This window comes from Palaemon carinicauda, chromosome 22 (assembly GCF_036898095.1).
Source record: "Palaemon carinicauda isolate YSFRI2023 chromosome 22, ASM3689809v2, whole genome shotgun sequence".
Taxonomy (NCBI): Eukaryota; Metazoa; Arthropoda; class Malacostraca; order Decapoda; family Palaemonidae; genus Palaemon; species Palaemon carinicauda.
In genome coordinates this window covers 78,436,653-78,460,356 of record NC_090746.1, presented here as the reverse complement: position 1 = coordinate 78,460,356, position 23,704 = coordinate 78,436,653, and the positions used below count along the sequence as shown (strand labels likewise).

At 45.3% G+C, this 23,704-nt stretch overlaps 1 protein-coding gene across 4 annotated transcripts in view; it reads left to right on the top strand.

Annotated features, from left to right (window-relative positions):
• The window catches only part of LOC137616557 (uncharacterized), an 82,558-nt gene that overhangs the window by 12,197 nt on the left and 46,657 nt on the right, over window positions 1-23,704 (top strand). For all 4 annotated transcript variants that reach the window (XM_068346419.1, XM_068346416.1, XM_068346418.1 and 1 more), the window contains exons 2-3: window positions 9,807-10,009; window positions 15,162-15,412. In XM_068346419.1, coding sequence (XP_068202520.1) covers window positions 9,900-10,009; window positions 15,162-15,412 — 361 coding nt within the window. In that variant the 5' untranslated portion in view covers window positions 9,807-9,899. The remainder of the gene's footprint in view (window positions 1-9,806; window positions 10,010-15,161; window positions 15,413-23,704) is intronic.

Below are 23,704 nucleotides of genomic sequence, written 5' to 3'. Positions count from 1 at the left end.
TAGCCTAAGTTTCTCCCCCTAACCTAACTTTCTCCACCTAATGTAACCTAGGAGTTATATCCATACTTACTGTGGGGTTATTCCCCCTGCAAACCCCCGACTTTAAACTGCTGTGTCCTTAGCTTAAACCTAAGACTTAATTTGCAACCCTGTGTTGGTTCCCAACAGGCTTCACTACTGCCAACATAACAGTAAATCATATAACTAGCTTTATCAAATAATTTTTCATACATAAACATTTTCCCCATAAAGAAAACGATTTGACAAATAATAAGAAAGTTTATGCTTGTCCCAACAACTATATACAACCCCAGAACTGTATTCTTGGTAAAAAGACCAAAATAAGTAACCTGACATAGCCTGACTTGGTGGGGCACTACAGCTCTTCTGAACCTCCACAATGTGACCTGTTTGGTAGAACTTAAAACCATTTCTATAATTGTGAGACCTGTATGAGTCAAATTTATACCCCAAAATTTTCGTTAGGCCATCAAATTTGTAAATCTTTTTATTCCAGATATAAACCGATAACATAGCTTAGATTAAAATGACTTCAGTGGAAAATAGAGATGTGTTATTCCTGAAGCAATTTATATAGTTAAAAATGTCATTGATTCTACTGTTGAATTACTGTCTGTTGGTTGGTAGAATTTGGAAGTCAAGTCATGTTTAGTAACTTCGCTTTTCTTTCTGCACCCACCTAGGTTGCTGTGTACTTATTAACTCATACATCACATTATCTTTGATCAGTATCAGGGTAAATTAATGCTACCTGATCTAGTGTGCTGTTTATTATAGAGGCAACTAGAGGGGCACTCACTAAAATGCAGACCTCCGCCCCGGTAGTTTATTTCTCAACCTTTTGCTCGACCTTTATCTGTGACCTTAACATGTATTAATTGTCGTGGATTTTCATGCGCTCGGATGTGAACCAAGTTTGAAGTCTCTTTGACAACGATGTCCAAACTTATGGCCGATTACATGAATTGGACATTTTGCTTGACTGCGACATTGACTTTCCAAAATTTAATCATTTCCAGCTTTTTACATAACAGTTAATCCCTGCAAGTTTCATTACTCAACTATTAAAATTGTGGCCAGGAAGCTGTTCACTAACAAACACACACTCACACACACAAACAAACACTCAAACAGGGGCGAAAACATAACCTCCTTCCAACTCCGTTGGCGGAGGTAAAAACAGGATTGTTCTAACCTAATCAAGGAGACTTCTGTATGATTTACATGACTGCCTCGCAGTATCATTCTCTTTTTGGTCCCCCTCACCCATTGACATTGACAAATTCTACATTTGAATTTACCTCTTGTTTCCTCACAAATACAAACCTTAGTTCTTTACCTAGGTGTTTCAGCTAGTTTAGCCATAAAAACTTTAACGTGAGGTGTTAACAACCCTTCACAAAATTAGTGGGTGGTTCACCCTGCTCACACACCCAGTGACTACTCTCCACTTTTGTTTTGGCTTCAGTCGAGTACAAATGTTCTTGTCTCCCTCTCTCTCTCTTTTGGAATTCCTAGTTAACTGACTCTATTAACTTTATTTTTCATTTTTCTTTACAGGTGTAATTGGTTTTGAGAATTGCAAGTCATGCGGGTGTGTCTTGTCATATGAGGCCGCTCTTTTGGTGCCTTTATATCAGCAATGGCGACGAATCCTCGCTGATTTTGCCCTTCGTACAGACAAGACTCCCGCACGGAGGCTTCTCCTCGCCCCGAGTGTCGGAAGTGGCCATCCTCCCAGTGGGAGCGGTACAGTAGATGCAGGAAGAACTCTAAAAGGGATCTATACCTTAAAGTTCATCCTTGAAGTCAAAGTCCCAACTTCTCTCTCCTGTAGCTTTACTCTCCCATCTACCTTTTCCCGTTTGGCTTCCTCAGAAAGCCGATCAGACAAGAATGAGGGCCATTTAACCCCCGGACAACCTTCAGCTCAGAAACACCCCATTTCTACCCCTAGCAAAACTGCAGAGCTTTCCCCTCATAGAGAGTCTAGCTCTCTTGACCCACTGCTTCAATTTGGGGTTTTTGAGTTCCTCCACTAAGGAACGGCTTTTGAAGGTGTTGGTGCTAGGGGCACAGCAGGACCACACAGCTGCGTGTGCAGGGGTTGGTCTCTGCCTTCCTCTCTGGACCACAATAGGAGAGTCACTTCTAGTCGGTCTCTTGCCCCCACTGGATACTCCTTCCGCAACTCCTCTTCCACTTGAGGAATTGCAGGTTAGTTCTCTCTGGAGTTCCAGCCTAGCACGCTCACCCCTTAGGGTGAGTGGGCATGCTGAGTTCACTTGAACCTCAACCATACGAATTTGGTAGATGATTTTGCCAGCATGAGATGTCATCCTCACATCAGTGGTCCACTCTTCGAATACTTCGTAAGTAGGTGCGTGACTCGTCATCACCTTGCACTAGCTCTCAGGAGATAAGCTCTTCATAGCTGTTTGGTGATCATGTCTGACGGCTCTCTGGAGCTAGAGATGTTTTCCAACATGCCCCTCAGGCACCGGAGTCTAGTCGAGTGTCACAAGCGTTCAACCCTTTGGGCTTGCGTCTTGGCCATCTACTCCTTTGGGAGTTCTGCCCAATTAGTTAGGGGACGTTTTGCAGCAGCAGCAAATGTTTCCTACCAAACTAACCTTACCGTGCTTGCCACCATCCAAGTGCACACAATCTCACTAGGACGCAACTTGTGTAGATCAGGTTCACGAGCTAACTGTTCATCATACAATGGCAGACATGCATACATCAGGTTTACCCTCGCAAAACTTTCTCTGCCGCTGTCGGTGGTCAGTTCTTTTCCCATTCGATGCGCGCATGATCGTCTGTTGTTTTGCAAGGGGAAGCATGTTCTTGAAACACACACAAGTGAAACGCACTTGCCGACACAAGCTCTATCGGGTGTTCCCTGGTTACAAGAACTCGTGAAGGCCATCATACGCGCTATGGGTGGTCGCATGATGGCATTATCACCAGAAAGATCACTAGGACCCGTAACTATTCCTGTGACGGTGTCTGTATCTTCAGGACTTAAGATCCCAGGCGTAGGAGCATGAGGACCACCTTACGTGTTCCAACTCTTCTTTCAGCCTCAGTCATGAATTTTTATTATTTGTGTTCTCTTCTTTCTTTTTCCTTGATTTTCCTCTGAGGGAGCATTGTATGATATGATATCTTCCCACACCTTCAACCTCATTTTTGGTTCTTATAAAGAGCTCAATTTCTGTGGTAATAATAGATTCTCTTGAGAATACAGAATAACTGAACAATTCTTGGTTTTATACTGCTGACTACGACAGGTCAAACAAATGCTTTTAGAAAAAAATAGTTTGTATCTAAGAATTAATATTTTTCAATATTAATCTTACCCGATGATCATGTAGCTGTCAACTCTGTTGCCCGACAGAAATCTACGGTCGGGATACGCCAGCGATCGCTATACAGGTGGGGGTGTACACAACAGCGCCATCTGTGAGCAGGTACTCAAGTACTTCTTGTCAACAAGAACACAATTTTTCCTCTGTCGTGCCACCGGCTAGACCTACTTGGATACGCTGTTGATTCTGGAGTTATTGTTCACGATTTGGTGATGTATTTGCTCTAGAGTTTAGCCTTCGCTATTCAGGAAGCTTTATCATTAGCTTAGCAAGCTTTTGGAATTAATTTGATTTAATTATGGTGACGAAGAGAGTATGGACTCTCTTTCACTTTTAAATGGCCGACCCTTCCCTTAGACGGAAGTGTTGGTGTCGAAGAGAGTATAGACTCTCTTTCATTTTTAGGTTTTTGGTAATTTTGCTTAACAGAGTTATAGATTTATTTTATAACATTGAGCCCGTCATATCGTTTTTCCTGTTAAGAATTCATGCTATTTTAATTTTAATGTTTTTGAAAGAATTTCTTTGATAGTCTCGTACTGTTTTCAAAGTTGAACTAACGTTTTGTTTAGTCTCCGCAGTTGTTGACGTTCAGAACGTTCAACTTGCGCTCTATCGTTACGATAGAGAGAGAGTATTTCACGGTTTCACGTTGCAGTAGAGTAAACCGATTCTAGCGTTTCGTTCATTCTTTCTTAGCTTAAATGGTTTTAATTCTAATAAAGGAACTTTTTATTTGGGAAACCTTTCAGTTTTTTTCCTTTAACAAATAATATGTTTTAACGATATATATAATTGGGCTCATCTCTCAGGTTCTAAGTCAGGAGAGAGAGAGAGAGATAGAGACGGAGGGAGAGAGAGGAGGATAAACGTTTCGTTCAAGCGGGTAACGTTGTTCTCGTTTTTTTTTTTTGCTCTTCTCCCTTGTCGCTATAGGGGAAGAAGGTAAAACGTTTCTAGAGTTTTATTCTTGTTCCCAGGCTTTTTGCGGTGAGAGATTTTAAACGTAGTTTATTTGATCTAGTGTTTAGTCTCTTTTCCAACCAATGAATTCTTTATCTTTCATTATGTTTTTCTGTTTTCGCAATTACTACCTTTTAATGAAGGATAGGATTGCGTGTTTCAGGTACAAACCACTTAAAGTTTCGAGTTCAGTGAAATAAGTGCAAACAGAAAATCAAAAGTGATAAAGTGATATGCGCAAAGTGTTACAGTGTTGCGTTCGAGGGTTCGTCTGTTCGTGCCAGTTGTTCACCTAGTCCGATACCTCTTACAAGCTCCCAAGCCCAGGGGAGAAGTAATGTCGAAGGACTTATGGGTTCCACAGGCCTTGATCAACGAACAGACGTTTCCCTCCGTGGTTTCGGGTGTATCTACACACGTTGCCGACGTGATCACCCCACCCACACAAAGACGAGAGAGCCCATTTATTCCTCGTCTGCGGAAGAGGTTTCTCGCAGAAACCATGGACCAAATCTTGCAGCTTTTAAGTGCAAGTCGGTCCCTTCCGCGCAAGTCCAACGGCCTAGGTGTAGCCACTGGGTCAGTTCGGACTCGCTGCAGTACGACAACTGCACACCTCCCAAGAGAGGCAAGGTGGTACCGCAACAGGCAGTAACTCCGTCTGTTGCCGCACCAGCTGTTTTAGACCCTCAGTCACAACGGACAGTAGCTCCGTTTGTTGTTGTCTTTCATAGACCCTAGTGGTCCATGCTGCAGACTATACAGTCTCAGCTTGCTCCTTCATGCAGGAGTATCATGCTGGAAGGTTGACAATGCACCTGTTAACCTACAACCCGCCGAGGTTGTGCGCTCAGCAGATACTGCGGCTGCCTGCTCCCACCCTCCACCTGTGAGAGCTCCACCACCGATGCGCAGTCCACCCTGCCAGACGCATGTTCTTGCTGCACCATCTGCTAACATGCGTGAGCTACCGCATCAGCAGTGGGAAGGTTCTGTAGAGCTGCCGGGTTCCAGCCCTATGCGGCATTCTCCGCAGCCCATGCAGCATGCTCTGCATACCTTACAGCATGCTCCGCATACCATGCAGCATGCTCTGCATACCTTACAGCATGCTCCGCATACCATGCAGCATGAGCCGCATACCTTACAGCATGAGCCGCATACCTTACAGCATGCTCCGCATACCATACCGCATGCTCCTCAACCCACCGCAGCCCCTCCCACGCACCAGCACTCTGCTTTTGTTGTTGCCAGCTCCCACACTCCGACTGCGGAGAAGGTTGACGATGCACCCGTGGGCCTACACCTCCCACGGTTGTGCGCCCGGCATGGCTTCCTGCTCTCACACTCTTGTTGTGAGAGCTCCTCCACCCATGCACAGTCAACCCTACCAGATGTATGATGACTCCCACACACAGAGCACTCCGTTGCCGTGCGTGAGCTACCACAAGCTGCCGTGTTTTGACACGGTGTTTCAGCCTCCGCAACACACTGTGGTTACCGCCACTCGCCAGCAGCAAACTAGTCAGTCAGGAGTTGAGGCTTCCCCACACAACTTTGGTTGTTGCCAACTCACAAACTGTCATACAGTTACATGACGTTGCCTTCTGGTCTGCTACTTATACACCAGTGCTGTATGTCCTCACGCTCCTGTTGTGGTTGACAGTTCAGTTTTTGACAGTTCACAGACTGTCAAGCAGTTTCATAACGTTGCCTTCTGGTCTGCTGCTTTTGCACCAGTGAAACCCTCACTGAGAGAACCTAGCTTTTCTCGGATATGGTTCCTGTAGATGAGAAAGTGCTGTTCTCCCTCCTTCTGATATTCCCTTGAGGACTCTGTCATTTGGAGAGGAGCCTTAAGCTGCTTAGCCTCCTATGGACTTTTATTTAAGCATAACATGCTTCCAGGGAGGGTAAATGGTTCCGCTTCAGTCGCTAACCCCGTCTGTTGCCACACCTGCTCCCATAGACCTTGGGCTTTGTTGCAAGACATGCAGTCCAAGCTTAGTCCTTGATAGAGGATTTTTTACGGAGAAGACCCTTCTTGCCAACGACCTTCCTACCGGTTGGTTGTACGCCCTGTTGACGCTGAGGTATCCTACTCACGTCCGCCAGTTGAGATGTTTCCTCCTCCGGTGCGACCCAGTGTGGGTTGCCAGTCGCACGTTGATGTTATGCTACTCTCGAAGGTGGTTGTGGACGTTCAGTGTGTCACTGGGAAGACGTTCAACAACCAGCAGAGGTGACTTGTTGTGACGCAGTGCGGCAACCTCAGCAACCCGATAAGGGGTTGTCTGTACTACCCAGACAGTCTAGACAGTTTCGGGTTGTCGCTGTACTTCCTCGCTTCCCCATGGTTGACAGTTCACAGACTGTGCAGCAGTACCATGATCTTGTGTCCGGCTCCGTCACGCATCCACCAGTGCGACCGGATTCAGCGAGTCAGACGTTGCCCACTCCGTTGCCGTTTCCTCATCAGTTTCGGATGAGGAACCCTCTGATGAGGACATGGCTGAACAAGAAGATCAATCCCCAGCCCTGCTATCCATCCAGAAGATGCTGAAGAAGGAATACGGCCCTGTCAGGCTGTGGATGAGTCTGGTTAGGACACTGTCATCCGTGGTGCATTTGGTGTCACTTGGAAGACTACACCTCCGTCCTCTTCGGTTTCATCTAGCTCTTCACTGGAAAAGGACAAGACGCTAGAAGCGGTCTCGATCCCGGTTTCCGGAAGATAAGTCTGGTCTAACCTGAGGAAAGGACTTTATCAACCTTTTATAGGGTCTTCCCCTGACTGTTCAGACTCCCAACCACGTTCTCTTCTCAGACGCATCGGACGTAGGCTGGGGTGCGACCTTAGGCGGTAGGGAATGCTCGGGATTATGGAACTCGCGTCAAAGGACAATGCATTTTAACTGCAAGAAGCTTCTGGCAGTAAGTCTGGCCTGGAAAAGCTTCAGGTCTCTCCTTCAAGACAAAGTAATGGAGGTCAACACGGACAACTCCCTGCTTTGATATTCATCTCCTAGCAAGGAGGGACCTACTCTCTGACATGGTACGAGTTCGCTAGTGACCTCCTCTCCTGTTCAACAGGTCTAGACTTTTCACTAGTAACAAATTTCTTCCAAGGCAACTTGAATGTCTTAGCAGTTTGTCTCAGTAGGAAGGGACAATAATTCCAACATATTGGACCCTCCACAGAGATGTATGCAAGAGACTTTGGGTCACCTGGGGCCATCCAACCATAGATCTCTTCGCAACCTCGATGTCCAAGAGGCTCTCAACAGACCCAGCAGTGGTTCTTTTAGATGCCTTTCTACTAGATTTGTCTCATCTAGATCTATATGCATTCCCTCCGTTCTAGTTTGTCAACAAGGTACTGCAGAAGTTCGCCTCTCACGTTGGGACAAAGTTGACACTAGTTGCTTCCCTCTGGCCCGCGAGAGAATAACTTACCGAGGTACTTCGATGGCTAGTAGACGTTCCCAGAACTCTTCCCCTAAGGGTGGACCTGCTACGTCTGCCACGCGTAAGAAGGTACTCCAAGGCCTCCACGCTCTTCGTCTCACTGCCTTCAGAGTATCGAAAGACTCTCGAGAACTAGAGGTTTTTCGAAGGAGGCAACCAGAGCGATTGTTAGAGCAAGGAGAACATCCACCCTTAGAGTCTACCAATCGAAGTGGGGAATCTTCCTAAACTGGTGCAAGTCAGTATCCGTTTCCTCGACCAGTACCTCTGTAACTCAAATAGCTGACTTCCTCTTATATCTGAGAAAAGAGCGATCTCTTTCAGCTCCCACTTTCAAGGGTTACAGAAGCATGTTGGCATCAGTCTTCCGTCACAGAGGCTTAGATCTTTTTAACAATAAAGATCTACAGGACCTCCTTAAGTCTTTTGAGACCACGAAGGAGCGTCGTTTGGTTACACCTGGTTGGAATTTAGACGTGGTTCTAAGATTCCTTATGTTAGACAGGTTCGAACCACTTCAATCAGCCTCCCTGAAAGATCTCACCTTTAAGACTCTTTTCCTGATATGCTTTACCAGCTAAAAGAGTCAGTGAGATTCATGCCTTCAGCAAGAACATCGGATTTTCATCCGAAACGGCTACATGTTCTACATCTTGGTTTTCTAGCCAAACACGAGCTGCCTTCTCGGCCTTGACCAATATCGTTCGTTATTCCAAACTTATCGATATGGTTGGAAAGGAACTAGAAAGAGTATTATGTCCTGTAGAGCTCTTAAGTTCTATTTTAAAAACCTTTATGAGGCCCGTCTGAAGCTGTATGGTGTTCAGTTAAGAATTCATCTTTGCCTATGTCAGAGAATTCTTTATCCCATTATTTTCAGACTGTTAATACGAGAAGCTCATTCCCTTCTGAATGAGGAAGACCAAGCTTGGCTGAAGGTAAGGACACACGAAGTTAGAGATATCACAACTTCCGTGACCTTTTAATAAAATAGACCTCTGCAAAATATTTTTGACGCAACCTTTTGGAAAAGCTAATCAGTGTTCGCGTCTTTTATCTTAAGAATGTCCAGTCTCTTTACGAGAACTGCTACACTCTGGGACCATTCGTAGCAACGAGTGCAGTAGTGGTGGGGGCTCCACCACTACAATTCCCTAATTCCAGAACCTTTTTAATCTTTCTCTTGAAATATTTCTGGGTTGTCCGGAAGGCTAAGAAGCCTTCCGCATCCTGGTTGATTTGGCGGGTGGTCAAATTCTTTCTTGAGAAGCGCCTAGATTAGAGGTTGTGATGAGGTCCTTTAGTATGGGTTGCAGCCCTTAATACTTAAGCACCTAGGAGTCGCTCAGCATCCTAAGAGGATCGCTAGGCTCAGTAAGGAAGACGTACTTAAAAAGGCAGAGTAATGGTTCAAGTCGACTTCCTTACCAGGTACTTATTTATTTTATGTTTGTTATTTTGAATAACGGCTAAAATAAGATACGGGATACTTAGCTTCTTTGTTAACATGTATGCTGGTCTCCACCCACCACCCTGGGTGTGAATCAGCTACATGATCATCGGGTAAGATTAATATTGAAAAATGTTATTTTCATTAGTAAAATAAATTTTTGAATATACTTACCCGATGATCATGAATTTAAGGACCCGCCCTTCCTCCCCATAGAGAACCAGTGGACCGAGGAGAAAATTGAGTTCTTGTTGACAAGAAGTACTTGAGTACCTGGTCACAGATGGCGCTGTTGTGTACACCCCCACCTGTATAGCGATCGCTGGCGTATCCCGACCGTAGATTTCTGTCGGGCAACAGAGTTGACAGCTACATGATCATCGGGTAAGTATATTCAAAAATTTATTTTACTAATGAAAATAACATTTCGCAAGGTTTATCATATTGTATTGTACATTTTATAGTAAGGATTTAAGCTATATTTTTTAAGTTGTACGCTGATTAATATATTGTTTTTATTTGTTTGATGACAGGAAAAATGATATAGCAAGATGAAAAACTGAGGTGCTTAAACAAATCAACTTATCGTGCTGCCACCTTCCAGTTGGAGTTTTTATTGCTGTACTATGGCATGTTATTTTGGCAATTCAGCCCTGTGTGCTGTATACAACTGTATGAACAGCAGGCAATCAAGGCGTGATCTATCGTTTTTCAGATTTCCTAATGATACATCTAGGTAAGTAATCTTACAATCTTTACTCTTCTAATTTAGTCATTATCATAATGAACAATCATTGAAATTTTAGTTGTTCCAGCGCAAATACAAACCTTCCAATATTTATGTTGGGTATATTGTTTTCGGAGAAGCTGAACTAGCCATGATAATTTTTAGTGATTGATAACTACCGCACCCGATAGTTAGCAGGTAAGGATAGGGGTAGCCCGGCTTCCCCGCTCGCTCACTAACACACCTCGGTTGAGTAACAACTTTGCTTTCTTGGCTCAGTAGAGACGGACATACTGCCCGCGCTCTCTTGATTTAACTGGCTTTTGATAATCGCTTTTTCTTTGTGTTTTCAGGAAGTGTGTGCATGTGAGTTACTTGTCCCATGCGTACTTGTCCAGGTCCCAAAGGCCTCACTTGTGGTACCTTAATGTCCGGCCTTGAGACGGACCCCCACCTTCAGTGCCCGACCTGTTGGGGCCACCGGTGTTCAAGGGACAACACCTTTAAAAAGTGTAGGGAGTGGTCTGCCTCTCAGTTTGAGAGGTTCGGGCTACGGAAGAAGAAGTCCAAGCATGATTCTTCGTCTTCAGGGTCTTTTTCGATGTCGAAGAATTACTAGTCTTCTACTTTCATCCCCCAATCTCTTCCCGAAGCTGCCCCTCCAACGGTTCTTTCCAGAGAACCGCTGAGTAGCAGCGCAACCCTGTTACTCCAGGTCAACCTTGCGGTGCGGGGAACGGTGTTGACTCCAATAGTGAGTAGAACCTGGCCCTTCCTGCAGGGGCTGCCTGTGCTATGTCTGAGTTGCTTTCTTTTTGGCTATCACTGGTCATTGATGGCCTCCCCTCGAAGGTTCTCTTTGATGTACTTCAGAAGGGAGCAGAGAGTAGACTTTCATCTCCTTCCTCCTTGGAGATTCCTCTTCCTTCCGTTGTGGCGGGATGTCACAAGAACAACCCCCACACCCTTGATCACTCAAACTGACATGTCTCCTCATCACAAACTTTCCCCTTACGCTATCAACTGGACTCTTAGACAGAAGGGAAATGAAAACAAACCATAGCCTTAATACTATATTCCTTAAAACTAAAATACTTAACACAAAACCATCCACAACCAAAATAATTACACTTAAAATTAATCATAAACTTAACACTAAATATACAAAAAAACCTAACACCATTCAAATAAAAAAAAAAAAAAAACATAACAAAACTTAAAAATTACGCACACACCAACACAAAAATATGTGTTTATAAATATTGCGACACCAACGCTCGTCCACAGAAAGCCGAACTGTCCTTCTTGGCACACTACCACAGCTCTGTGATTAACAGATTAAACTGTGTGGCAATTTGCCACAACTGCCTCCCTGATTGGAGTCGTAGTTATCATCATCATCATCATCATCATTATCAATCGAAATACACAGGCCAGGTCATCAACGGTTGAGCAATCCAATAGAGCAGTCTAAATACAATCTATTACAGGCCAGGTCAGCAACTACAGATCAATATTCACAAATGAGTTTCTGTTATTCAGAATCACTCCTAGCAAAGATAAATAAAATTTACTTACTGTAGAAATAACAAACACTTCCACTCTGGTAAAAAAATATAAAGTAAATCCAGCACTCAAACCACACAACTGCCTCTAGCTGCAGTTAAATCAAAAAGAACACTTGCCCAAGACATTCACCACTGTCCGAAGCTAGCTAAAAACATAGACAAACAACCTCAGTTATACCAACAGTCTTTCTCACAGCAAACAATCAATACATTAACTACCTCTTCCTCGCTAATACACACACACACACACACTCACACACTCTCTCTCTCTCTCTCTCTCTCTCTCTCTCTCTCTCTCTCTCTCTCTCTCTCTCTCTCTCTCTCTCTCTCTCTCTCTCTCTCTCTCGATTTGGCAAACAACAAAAAATATTATAAAAATAAAACATAATTTAATCCTCCACACCGTGGGCGCAGGTGCTGTAGCCTGTCAGTCCAACTTTTGGTCTCCAATGACTGACTTTGAGGGTATTGCTGATCTACCCGGGGCGGTGGCAGCTGACTCCCAGTGTCTCTTCTGCGGGGAACATGTCTCTCGTTTGTGAGAGAGAGCCGCCAAAGGGCATCAGTGGCTCAGAGAATCTCATGCTTCTCCTCCAATGGCAGAGGCAGAAGCCATTCTCGAGCATAGTTCACCCTTGGGCGAACAAGTCTCCCTCCCGTTGGAGACAGCTTTCAAGCTGGCGTAGACTTTCCCTCGGGAGGAACCTGCTGGACGTTCCTCTCCGGAAGTCCATCGGTTGGAGAATTTTGTCAAACCTCCCCATCCTCGACGCACTCCTCCTAGAACTGTTAGGAGGTGCCTTTTTGAACCTCAGGGTTCCAGGCACGTTGACCACTCGGAGTCTCGTGACCAACACGCATTAGATCTGCGTGGTCAGGAGCCTTCCCGGTTGATCCCAGGGGGGGAATTCTAAGGACTCCTCTCCGGCAGAGCCTTCACGTGAGGAGGAAAACATCCCCCCTTGCAAGAGAGCAGAGGAGAGGGCTCCAGAACTGTAGGGGAGTCCCCTACACTTCAAGTCTCCACAGCCAAGACCCAAAGGGAAGAAGAAGAGGATTAGACCTTCTCCTCCCAAGCAGGACCGGACAATTTCCTATACGGACTTGTTCCGTCTAACTCCAGCTTAGGTAGTGCCAAAGGAGGCACTTCACCCTTCTTGGTGTGACGCAGTTCTAGTCCCTGCAGAGTCCCATCTCTGCCATAGGTCAGTGGAAACCGCAAGGCCTACACAGATGAAGGAACATCTACCACAGCAGAGAGAGCCGAAAAATTTATTCACCATTCCGAAATCTTCAGCCAAGCCTCCCTTATCCCAAGTTGAGACTCAGAGAGAACCGAGTACGTCCTCGGGAATTGTCCAGTCTTCTGTCGATCTTGATGATGACCTTGACCCACTCCAGGCTCCTATGGATAAGAGCTCGGAAGTGGATGAGCAAAATGATTACGAGGACAGCACTTTGCCAGCTGCCGTTAGCCCTAAAATGATGGAGGCAGAGCGAAAGGAGATGGAACACACCTTCTGGCAGGTGTCAGCCTGCATCCAAACTATCAATGGGCTGCCAGATCCATTGGCCACCCTTCTTGAATATAAGGATACGGTCCTTAACCAGATTTATGGCACTCACAGACCCCTGAAGGCCATGCAGCTTTGCCCTTATCAAAGGCGTTGATGAGTGCCAAGCAGGAGCCTGTGTCCCAGGCGACTGGTTCGTCTTCCTCCCTTCGCACCAACTCATCCTCCAAACTCATCCCACCGCCTTTTATCATGCAGCAGAGATATTGTGAGGTCCTTAATGAGCTGCTAATAGTTTTGACTCTAGACCATTCTATAGAGGCACTCTCAAAGTGCACGCCCTTCGAGAAGTTAAAGGGACTACCTGTTTCGCTCTCGGCATCTGAGATCCTGAACCAGGAAAAGGTCACAAGATATGCCATGCAGGCTACCTCATGGCTTTATTTCTGGTTGGAATCTACAGGACAATTCGTCCGGTCTCAGGACTGGTCCAAACAGTCCACAAGGAAAGTCTATGGAATCTTTCCTATCATCTGGCACTGTGGGCCATTGAATTCCTGACTTATCAACTGGCGAACCTTTGGGCCAACACCATCTTGAGGAGACGGGGTGCCGTAATAGGGAAGTTCCATAGACAACTCCCTCAGGCCAAGGTAGCAAGGCTCAGGAATGCCCTCAGGATGCCTGAAAACTTTAAATCAATCAATCAATCAGGAATGCCCCCTTCGTGGTGAGTTTTATTGTTCTATCCATGTGCGCTCCGGATCTGAAGGACGCATACTTCCAGATCCCAATCCATCCGTCTTCCAGGAAATATTTTAAGATTCTCCCTAGATCAAAACCTATACCAGTTCAAGGTGCCGTGTTGCGGTCTTTCCACAGCACCTCAGGCTTTCACGAAAGTTTTCGCCCTTGTGTCAGCGTGGGCTCACAGACTCAGCATCCGTCTCCTAAGATATCTGGACGACTGGCTGATTCTGGCAAACTCGAAGGCGGCCCTTCTCCATCATCGATACAAGCTTCTAAGGTTTTGCCAAGATCTGGGGATCATGGTAAACCTCGAGAAGTCTCGTCTGATTCCCTCTCAAAAACTGGTATACCTAGGCATGCTATTGGACACCGTAAGGCACAAAGCATATCCATCAGATGAAAGGATTTGGAGGCTGAAGAAGGTAGCACAGCCCTTCGTCAGGCGGGAAGAGCTCCCAGCGCATAGCTGGGTGCGTCTGCTCGGTAATCTCTCTTCTTTGTTACGTTTAGTTCCCAACAGCCGCCACAGGATATCTCTCCAGTGGCGGCTGGAATCCCAGTGGAATCAGGCCACCAGTTCTTGTGAGACTCTGCTCTGCATAGGGCAAGGGGAACAGATGGACCTCAGATGGTGGCTGACTGACCTAAACCTCTGCAAAGGGGTCGATCTTCTCGTTCTTCCCTCGGAATTGATGCTCTTGTCAGATGCATCAAAAGAAGGATGGGGGAACCCACATGCTGCACCACACCACCTCTGGCCAGTGGTCCAAATCTGAAAGGTATCAGCCTATAAACCTCTTAGAAATGAGGGCAGCTTTCCTCCCCCTCTAATAGTTCCACCAGTTCCTGGCGGGGCACACTGTGGTGTTGATGAGCGACAACACCACAGTAGTTGCTTATCTAAACAAGCAAGGCAGTACCTTTTCACAGCCGCTGTGCCATATAGCAGTAGAGATACAGTATAGCTACAGTAGTATACACTACCCATTAAAAATGACGGCTAAGTATTTAGATAGATATATACACACACACACCCATTTCACCAGGTTATGACTACTCCCTCTCCCCCTTAGAGGGACAGGGAGAGTTGAGCATGGCCGTAAAGAAATATATATATTATAGGGAAGAGTCTTCATTTACTTTGGTAGTCCAAACTAAAATGATCTTTGGTACAGAGGAGATACAGTACCTACGGTTCCATTTTCATTGTGGTGATCAGTAAAATGAAACTTCACAAGTTCAAGTATTTGTTTTTTGTCTGTAAAGTACAGTATACAGTGTTGGATATTATGAAGTAACAAGATTAACTAATGATCCTTTTTATTACAGGTGTAAGCAGTGGATTAATAATTGTAGTCGGCCAGACCTTGGAGCGAAGACCACAAAATTTTTGTATGAGAACTATCGTGTGTGTGCGGAACATTTTGAGAATGATCAATTCATGAACAAACCACTTAACAACAAACTAGTTTGGAATGCTGTACCAACCCTCTTCAACGATCCAACTGCAAAAGAAATACAAGAATCGAAGATATTGGAGCCATTAGGTGCTGTGCCAGACAGCATGCAGGATTGTGATGGTAAGTAGTGGATCCTTAGCAATGATAGCAGAAAATATATTATGGAAATGTGAAAAAAATCATGGAGTAATTGATTTCATGAAATTGATGAATATAATGCAGTTTCTAAAATAAATTTCACTGTGCACTGTATGTAATATCATAATCTTTATACATTACAGTATTTATTTCATCTCAAGATAAATTGTTTCTTCTCTCCGTCGATATCATCATACCAATTGGGAAAATTATATTTTAGATTTTTTGCTTTCTTCTGTACATGTAAGCACTTGTTTGTAATAAACGCTTCAATTTTCAATATTAATCTTACCCGATAATCATGTAGCTGTCAACTCTGTTGCCGACAGAAATCTACGGTCGGGATACGCCAGCGATCGCTATACAGGTGGGGGCGAACACCACAGCGCCATCTGTGGTCAGGTACTCCAGTACTTCTTGTCAACACCACCTCAATTTTTCCTCTGTCGTGCCTCCGGCTAGACCTACATGGATACGCTGTTGATTCTGGAGTTATTGCTCACGATTTGGTGATGTATTTGCTCTAGAGTTTAGCCTTCGCTATTCAGGAAGCTTTATCATTAGCTTAGCAAGTTTTTGGAATTAATTTGATTTAATTTTTGATTTAATTTTGGTGACGAAGAGAGTATGAACTCTCTTTCACTTTTAATGGCCGACCCTTCCCTTAGACGGAAGTGTTGGTGTCGAAGAGAGTATAGACTCTCTTTCTTAATTTTGCTTAACAAAAGTTATAGATTTATTTTATATCTCTCCGCCTTTTATAGGCCTCTTCGATTAACTTCCTTTTATTATAAACTTATTAAAATTAATTTTTATATTTGTTTATATTCGACCTTTCCTAATAGTAGGCGGTCTTTTCTTGGAACCGAAGTTAATTAACATTGAGCCCGTCATTTCGTTTTTACCTGTTAACATATTATGCTATTTTAATGTTTTTGAAAGAATTTCTTTGATAGTCTCGTACTGTTTTCAAAGTTGAACTAACGTTTTGTTTTGTCTCTGCAGTTGTTGACGTTCAGAACGTTCAACTTGCGCTCTATCGTTACGATAGAGAGAGAGTATTCACGGTGTCACGTTGCAGTAAGAGTAGAACGATTCTATCGTTTTGTTCATTCTTTCTTAGCTTAAATGGTTTTAATTCTAATAAAGGAACTTTTTATTTGGGAAATCTTTCAGTTTTTTTCCTTTAACAATAATATGTTTTAACGATATATATAATTGGGCTCATCTCTCAGGTTCTAAGTCAAGAGAGAGAGAGAGAGAGAGATAGAGACGGAGGGAGAGAGAGGAGGATAAACGTTTCGTTCAAGCGGGTAACGTTGTTATCGTTTTTGCTCTTCTCCCTAGTCTCTTTAGGGGAAGAAGGTAAACGTTTCTAGAGTTTTATTCTTGTTCTCAGGCTTTATGCGGTGAGAGATTTTAAACGTAGTTTATTTGATCTAGTGTTTAGTCTCTTTTCCAGCCACTGAATTATTTATCTTTCATTATGTTTTTCTGTTACATTGTAATACTGTTTTCGCAATTACTAACTTTTAATGAAGGATAGAATTGCGTGTTTCAGGTACAAACCACTTAAAGTTTCGAGTTCAGTGAAATAAGTGCAAACAGAAAATCAAAAGTGATAAGCGCAAAGTGTTACAGTGTTGCGTTCGAGGGTTCGTCTGTTCGTGCCAGTTGTTCGCCTAGTCTGGGACCTCTTACAAGCTCCCAAGCAGGGGAGAAGTAACGTCGAAGGACTTATGGGTTCATCAGGCCTTGATCGACGAACAGACGTTTCCCTCCGTGGTTTCGGGTGTAACCAACTCACGTAGCCGACGTGATCACCCCACCCACACAAAGACGAGAGAGCCCTTTTATTCCTCGTCTGCGGAAGAGGTTTCTCGCAGAAACCATGGACCAAATCTTGCAGCTTTTAAGTGCAAGTCGGTCCCTTCCGCGCAAGTCCAACTCCTAGGTGGTGCCATTAGCACTGGGTCAGTTCGGACTTGCTGCAGTACGACAACTGCACACCTCCCAGAGAGGCAAGGTGGTATCGCAACAGGCAGTAACTCCGTCTTTTGCCGCACCAGCTGTTTTAGACCCTCAGTCTCAACGGACAGTAGCTCCGTTTGTTGTTGTCTTTCTTAAACTCTAGTGGTCTATGCTGCAGACAATGCAGTCTCAGCTTGCGGTGTTGATGCAGGAGTTTCAGGCAGAGAAGGTTAGCACACCTCCTCTTGCGAGCGCTCCTCCACCTCTGCGCAGTCCACCCTGCCAGACGTATGATGTTGAGGCTCCTCCTGCCTCCATGCGTGAGCTGCCGCATTGGGAGTTGCCAGGTACTAGCGCTATGCAGCAACCTCCACTTTCCTTGAGGCAGGAGCCTCATGCTATGCGGCAACCGCCTCAACTCTTGAGGCAAGAGCCTCAACTCTTGAGGCAAGAACCTCAACTCTTGAGGCAAGAGCCTCAACTCTTGAGGCAAGAACCTCAACTCTTGAGGCAAGAGCCTCAACTCTTGAGGCAAGAACCTCAACTCTTGAGGCAAGAGCCTCAACTCTTGAGGCAAGAACCTCAACTCTTGAGGCAAGAACCTCAACTCTTGAGGCAAGAACCTCAACTCTTGAGGCAAGAACCTCAACTCTTGAGGCAAGAGCCTCAACTCTTGAGGCAAGAACCTCAACTCTTGAGGCAAGAACCTCAACTCTTGAGGCAAGAGCCTCAACTCTTGAGGCAAGAACCTCAACTCTTGAGGCAAGAGCCTCAACTCTTGAGGCAAGAGCCTCAACTCTTGAGGCAAGAGCCTCTCTCTGCGCAGCCACCTCCTCAACCCTTGAGGCAGACGCAACTCTTGAGGCAGGAACCTCATGCTATGAGGCAGCCGCCTCAACGCATGCAGCAACCGCATTCTTCACAGCATGAGCCTCTCTCTGCGCAGCTACCTCCTCAACCCTTGAGGCAGACGCAACTCTCGAGGCAGGAACCTCACAGGAGCCTCATGCTATGCGGCATCCTCCTCAAACCATGAGGCAGGAGCCTCATGCTATGCGGCATCCTCCTCAACCCATGAGGCAGGAGCCTCATGCTATGCGGCAACCTCCTCTACCCATGAGGCAGCCTCATGCTATGCGGCATCCTCCTCAACCCATGAGGCAGGAGCCTCATGCTATGCGGCATCCTCCTCAACCCATGAGGCAGGAGTCTCATGCTATGAGGAGCCTCATGCTATGCGGCATCCTCCTCAAACCATGAGGCAGGAGCCTCATGCTATGCGGCAACCGCCTCAACCCATGAGGCAGGAGCCTCATACTATGCGGCATCCTCCTCAACGCATGCGGCATGAGCCTCATCCCTTGCAGCATGAGCCTCATCCCATGCAGCATGAGCCTCATACCATGCAGCATGAGCCTCATCCCATGCAGCATGAGCCTCATCCCATGCAGCATAAGCCGCACGCCATGCAACATGCTCTGCTTACCTTACAGCATGCTCTACATACAGCATGCTCTGCATACAGCATGCTCTGCATACCTTACCGCATGCTCCTCAGTCACACATCTTTGGTTGTTGCCAACTCACTAGACTGTCAAGCAGTTTCATAACGTTGCCTTCTAGTCTGCTGCTTTTGCACCAGTGAAACCCTCACTGAGAGAACTTAGCTTTTCTCGGATATGGTTCCTGTAGATGAGAAAGTGCTATTCTCCCTCCTTCTGATATTCCCTTGAGGACTCTGTCATTTGGAGAGGAGCCTTTAGCTGCTTAGCCTCCTATGGACTTTTATTTAAGCATAACATGCTTCCAGGGAGGGTAATGGTTCCACTTCAGTCGCTAACCCCGTCTGTTACCACACCTGCTCCCATAGACCTTGAGCTTTGTTGCAAGACATGCAGTCCAAGCTTAGTCCTTGTTAGAGGATTTTTTGTTTACGGAGTCAGTGTGTCACTGGGAAGACGTTCAACAACCAGCAGAAGTGACTTGTTGTGACGCAGTGCGGCAACCTCAGCGACCCGATAAGGAGTTGTCTGTACGACCCAGACAGTCTAGACAGCTTCGGGTTGTCGCTGTACTTCCTCGCTTCCCCATGGTTGACAGTTCACAGACTGTGCAGCAGTACCATGATCTTGTGTCCGGCTCCGTCAGACGACTAGCTTTTAAGAGCTCCCACAAGTCGTCGCTGTCTGGAGATTCTCTGATGGACTATGGATCTGACCAAGGAACTGGGCCTCCTGGTCAATTTTGAGGAGTCCCAGCTCGTCCCATCCCAGACCATTGTCTACCTGGGTATGGATCTTCAGAGTCGAGCTTTTCGGGCTTTTCCGTCGGCCCCAAGGATCTACTAAGCCCTAGATTGCATCCAGAGCATGCTGAGAAGGAACCGATGCTCAGTCAGGTAGTGGATGAGTCTAACAGGGACACTTTCATCGCTGGCCCTGTTCATCGAGTTAGGGAGACGCCACCTCCGCCCCCTTCAGTATCATCTAGCGGCTCACTGGATAAAGGACATGACGCTAGAGACGATCTCAGTTCCTGTTTCCGAAGAGAGGAGGTCTACTCTCACGTGGTGAAAGAACAGCTTTCTTCTCAAGGAAGTCTACCTTTGGCTGTTCAGAAACCCGACCGCCGTCTCTTCTCTGACGCATCAGACACGGGCTGGGGTGCGACTTTGGACGGACAGGAATGCTCGGGAACATGGAATCAGGAGCTAAGGACACTTCACATCTATTGCAAGGAGCTGTTGGCGGTTCATCTGGCCTTGATAAACTTCAAGTCCCTCCAGCTTAACAAGGTGGTGGAGGTGGACTCTGACAACAACACAGCCTTGGCTTACATCTCCAAGCAGGGAGGGACTCATTCGTGGAAGTTGTTCTAGATCGCAAGGGACCTCCTCATCTGGTTAAAAGATCGAAAGCTCACGCTGGTAACGAGGTTCATTCAGGGCGATATGAATGTCATGGCAGATCGCCTTAGCCGGAAAGGTCAGGTCATCCCCACAGAGTGGACCCTTCACAAGAATGTTTGCAGCAGACTTTGGGCCCTGTGGGGTCAGCCAACCATAGATCTGTTCGCTACCTCGATAACCTAGAGACTCCCGTTGTATTGTTCTCCGATTCCAGACCCAGCAGCAGTTCACGTGGATGCTTTTCTGCTGGATTGGTCCCATCTCGACCTGTATGCATTCCCGCCGTTCAAGATTGTCAACAGGGTACTTCAGAAGTTCGCCTCTCGCAAAGGGACACGGCTGACGTTGGTTGGCTCCGCTCTGGCCCGCGAGAGAATGGTTCTTAGAGGTACTGCAATGGCTGGTCGACATTCCCAGGACTCTTCCTCTAGGAGTGGACCTTCTACGTCTACCTCACGTAAAGAAGGTACATCCAAACCTCCACGCTCTTCGTCTGACTGCCTTCAGACTTTCGAAAGACTCTCAAGAGCTAGGGGCTTTTCGAAGGAGGCAGCCAGAGCGATTGCCAGAGCAAGGAGGACATCCACTCTCAGAGTCTATCAGTCTAAAGGGGAAGTCTTCCGAAGCTGGTACAAGGCCAATGCAGTTTCCTCATCCAGTACCACTGTAACCCAGATTGCTGACTTCCTGTTACATCTAAGGAACATAAGATCCCTTTCAGCTCCTACGATTAAGGGTTACAGAAGTATGTTGGCAGCGGTTTTCCGCCACAGAGGCTTGGATCTTTCCACCAACAAAGATCTACAGGACCTCCTTAGGTCTTTTGAGACCTCAAAGGAACGTCGGTTGTCCACTCCAGGCTGGAATCTAGACGTGGTCCTAAGGTTCCTTATGTCATCAAGATTTGAACCTCTCCAATCAGCCTCTTTTAAGGACCTCACATTAAAAACTCTTTTCCTCGTGTGCTTGACAACAGCTAAAAGAGTAAGTGAGATCCACGCCTTCAGCAGAAACATAGTTTTCACATCTGAAACGGCTACATGTTCCTTGCAGCTCGGTTTTTTGCTAAAACGAGCTTCCTTCACGTCCTTGGCCTAAGTCGTTCGAGATCCCAAGCCTATCCAACTTGGTGGGGGACGAACTGGAGAGAGTACTTTGCCCAGTTAGAGCTCTTAGGTACTATCTAAAAAGGTCATAACCTTTACGAGGACAATCAGAAGCCTTATGGTGTGCTATCAAGAAGCCTTCTCTTCCAAGGTCTAAGAACTCAGTTTCTTACCTATTCAGGCTCCTGATTAGGGAAGCACATTCTCATCTGAAGGAAGAAGACCTTGCTTTGCTGAAGGTAAGGACACATGAAGTGAGAGCTGTGGCTACTTCAGTGGCCCTCAAACAGAACCGTTCTCTGCAGAGTGTTATGGATGCAACCTATTGGAGAAGCAAGTCAGTGTTCGCATCATTCTATCTCAAAGATGTCCAGTCTCTTTACGAGAACTTCTACACCCTGGGACCATTCGTAGCAACGAATGCAGTAGTAGGCGGGGGCTCAGCCACTACATTCCCATAATCCCATAACCTTTTTAACCTTTCTCTTGAATACTTTTTATGGGTTGTACGGTCGGCTAAGAAGCCTTCCACATCCTTGTTGATTTGGCGGGTGGTCAATTCTTTCTTGAGAAGCGCCGAGGTTAAAGGTTGTGATGAGGTCCTTTAGTATGGGTTGCAGCCCTTTATACTTCAGCACCTAAGAGTCGTTCAGCATCCTAAGAGGACCGCTACGCTCAGTAAGGAAGACGTACTTAATAAAGGCAGAGTAATGGTTCAAGTCGTCTTCCTTACCAGGTACTTATTTATTTTGTTATTTTTGAATAACTAATAAAATAAAATACGGGATACTTAGCTTCTTTGTTAACATGTATGCTGGTCTCCACCCACCACCCTGGGTGTGAATCAGCTACATGATTATCGGGTAAGATTAATATTGAAAAATGTTATTTTCATTAGTAAAATAAATTTTTGAATATACTTGCCCGATAATCATGATTTAATTGACCCACCCTTCCTCCCCATAGAGAACCAGTGGACCGAGGAAAAAATTGAGGTGGTGTTGACAAGAAGTACTGGAGTACCTGACCACAGATGGCGCTGTGGTGTTCGCCCCCACCTGTATAGCGATCGCTGGCGTATCCCGACCGTAGATTTCTGTCGGCAACAGAGTTGACAGCTACATGATTATCGGGTAAGTATATTCAAAAATTTATTTTACTAATGAAAATAACATATTTCAATTCCTAAACTATTATAATAGTCAACAAAACAGGGTGTTTAATGCTCTGAAATTTGTTAGCCTGTGAGTTTCCTTCATTTATAGTTACTTCTCAATAAGTTCTTATGTTTGGGTTTCTGAATATATTGACAAATGTTTAAAGAATGAAAATTTGCGGTTTCCTCTTGATTTTACATTTCTGTCTCTATTTCAATTTTGAAAGTTTATTATTAAGTGCTAGTTGTTATAATGTTTTTGGTCAAGTTAATTTTATTTACAAATATTCACTTTTCATTCCACACAATCTTATAAGATTTTCCTTTTTTTTCCTTTTCTCATATTTTCATGTACTAGCAAACCACCAATCTAGGAAGTCTTATGCTTCAGTTCCTATTGATTTATTCTATTAATCTCGATGGGTGGAGATTTCCCCCAAGTGTGTAGAAACACATCTCCCACCCATCCCTGAGTCATGGTTGCTCAGGGAAATCATCAACATGTAAGGTTCTCGAGTTCACTTGTCACTCATGTCATGGTGGATTTTTGCTGGCTCCAACGTGGAAAACAGTCCAGTGACGAAAGAAAATAAGGAAACAAAAAGAATAATTTGCCTGAGTCCACCCTCAAATAAAAGATCTCTAACCCAAGACAGTGGAAGACATTGATAAAGAAGCTATGGCACTATTCATCACTCGTGAGAACCAAGCTTTCTCACGATGCAGCTGATAAGGAAGGTGTTTGCCATCCCTACCTCACAGTTGCTACTGGCTTAAAGTTATCTGCTATTCTTTAACCCTTTCCATAACTCCTTTAGATATTTCTGTTTATTAACAGTAGATAAATGACATGAGTAATCTTCCTCTCTCATTTTTTGTTTTTATTTCTGAACTGAGAATCACACTTTTTTTGTGTTTCTCTTATTCACTTTGTGAGGCATGAAGTGATAAGCTTATAGGTTTAGTTGGTGAGACATCAGCAGCCATTACCTCATTCCTCCTGGTCTCACCTGGATGGAGAGAGGGACTGAATTTGGGCTTTAATCATTTGTTTGCATGCGTTCAATCTTTAGGCACTAACCTGTCCCTCGCCTTTGCTTCCTATATACGACTTTCAAAACTTGACGTGTAAT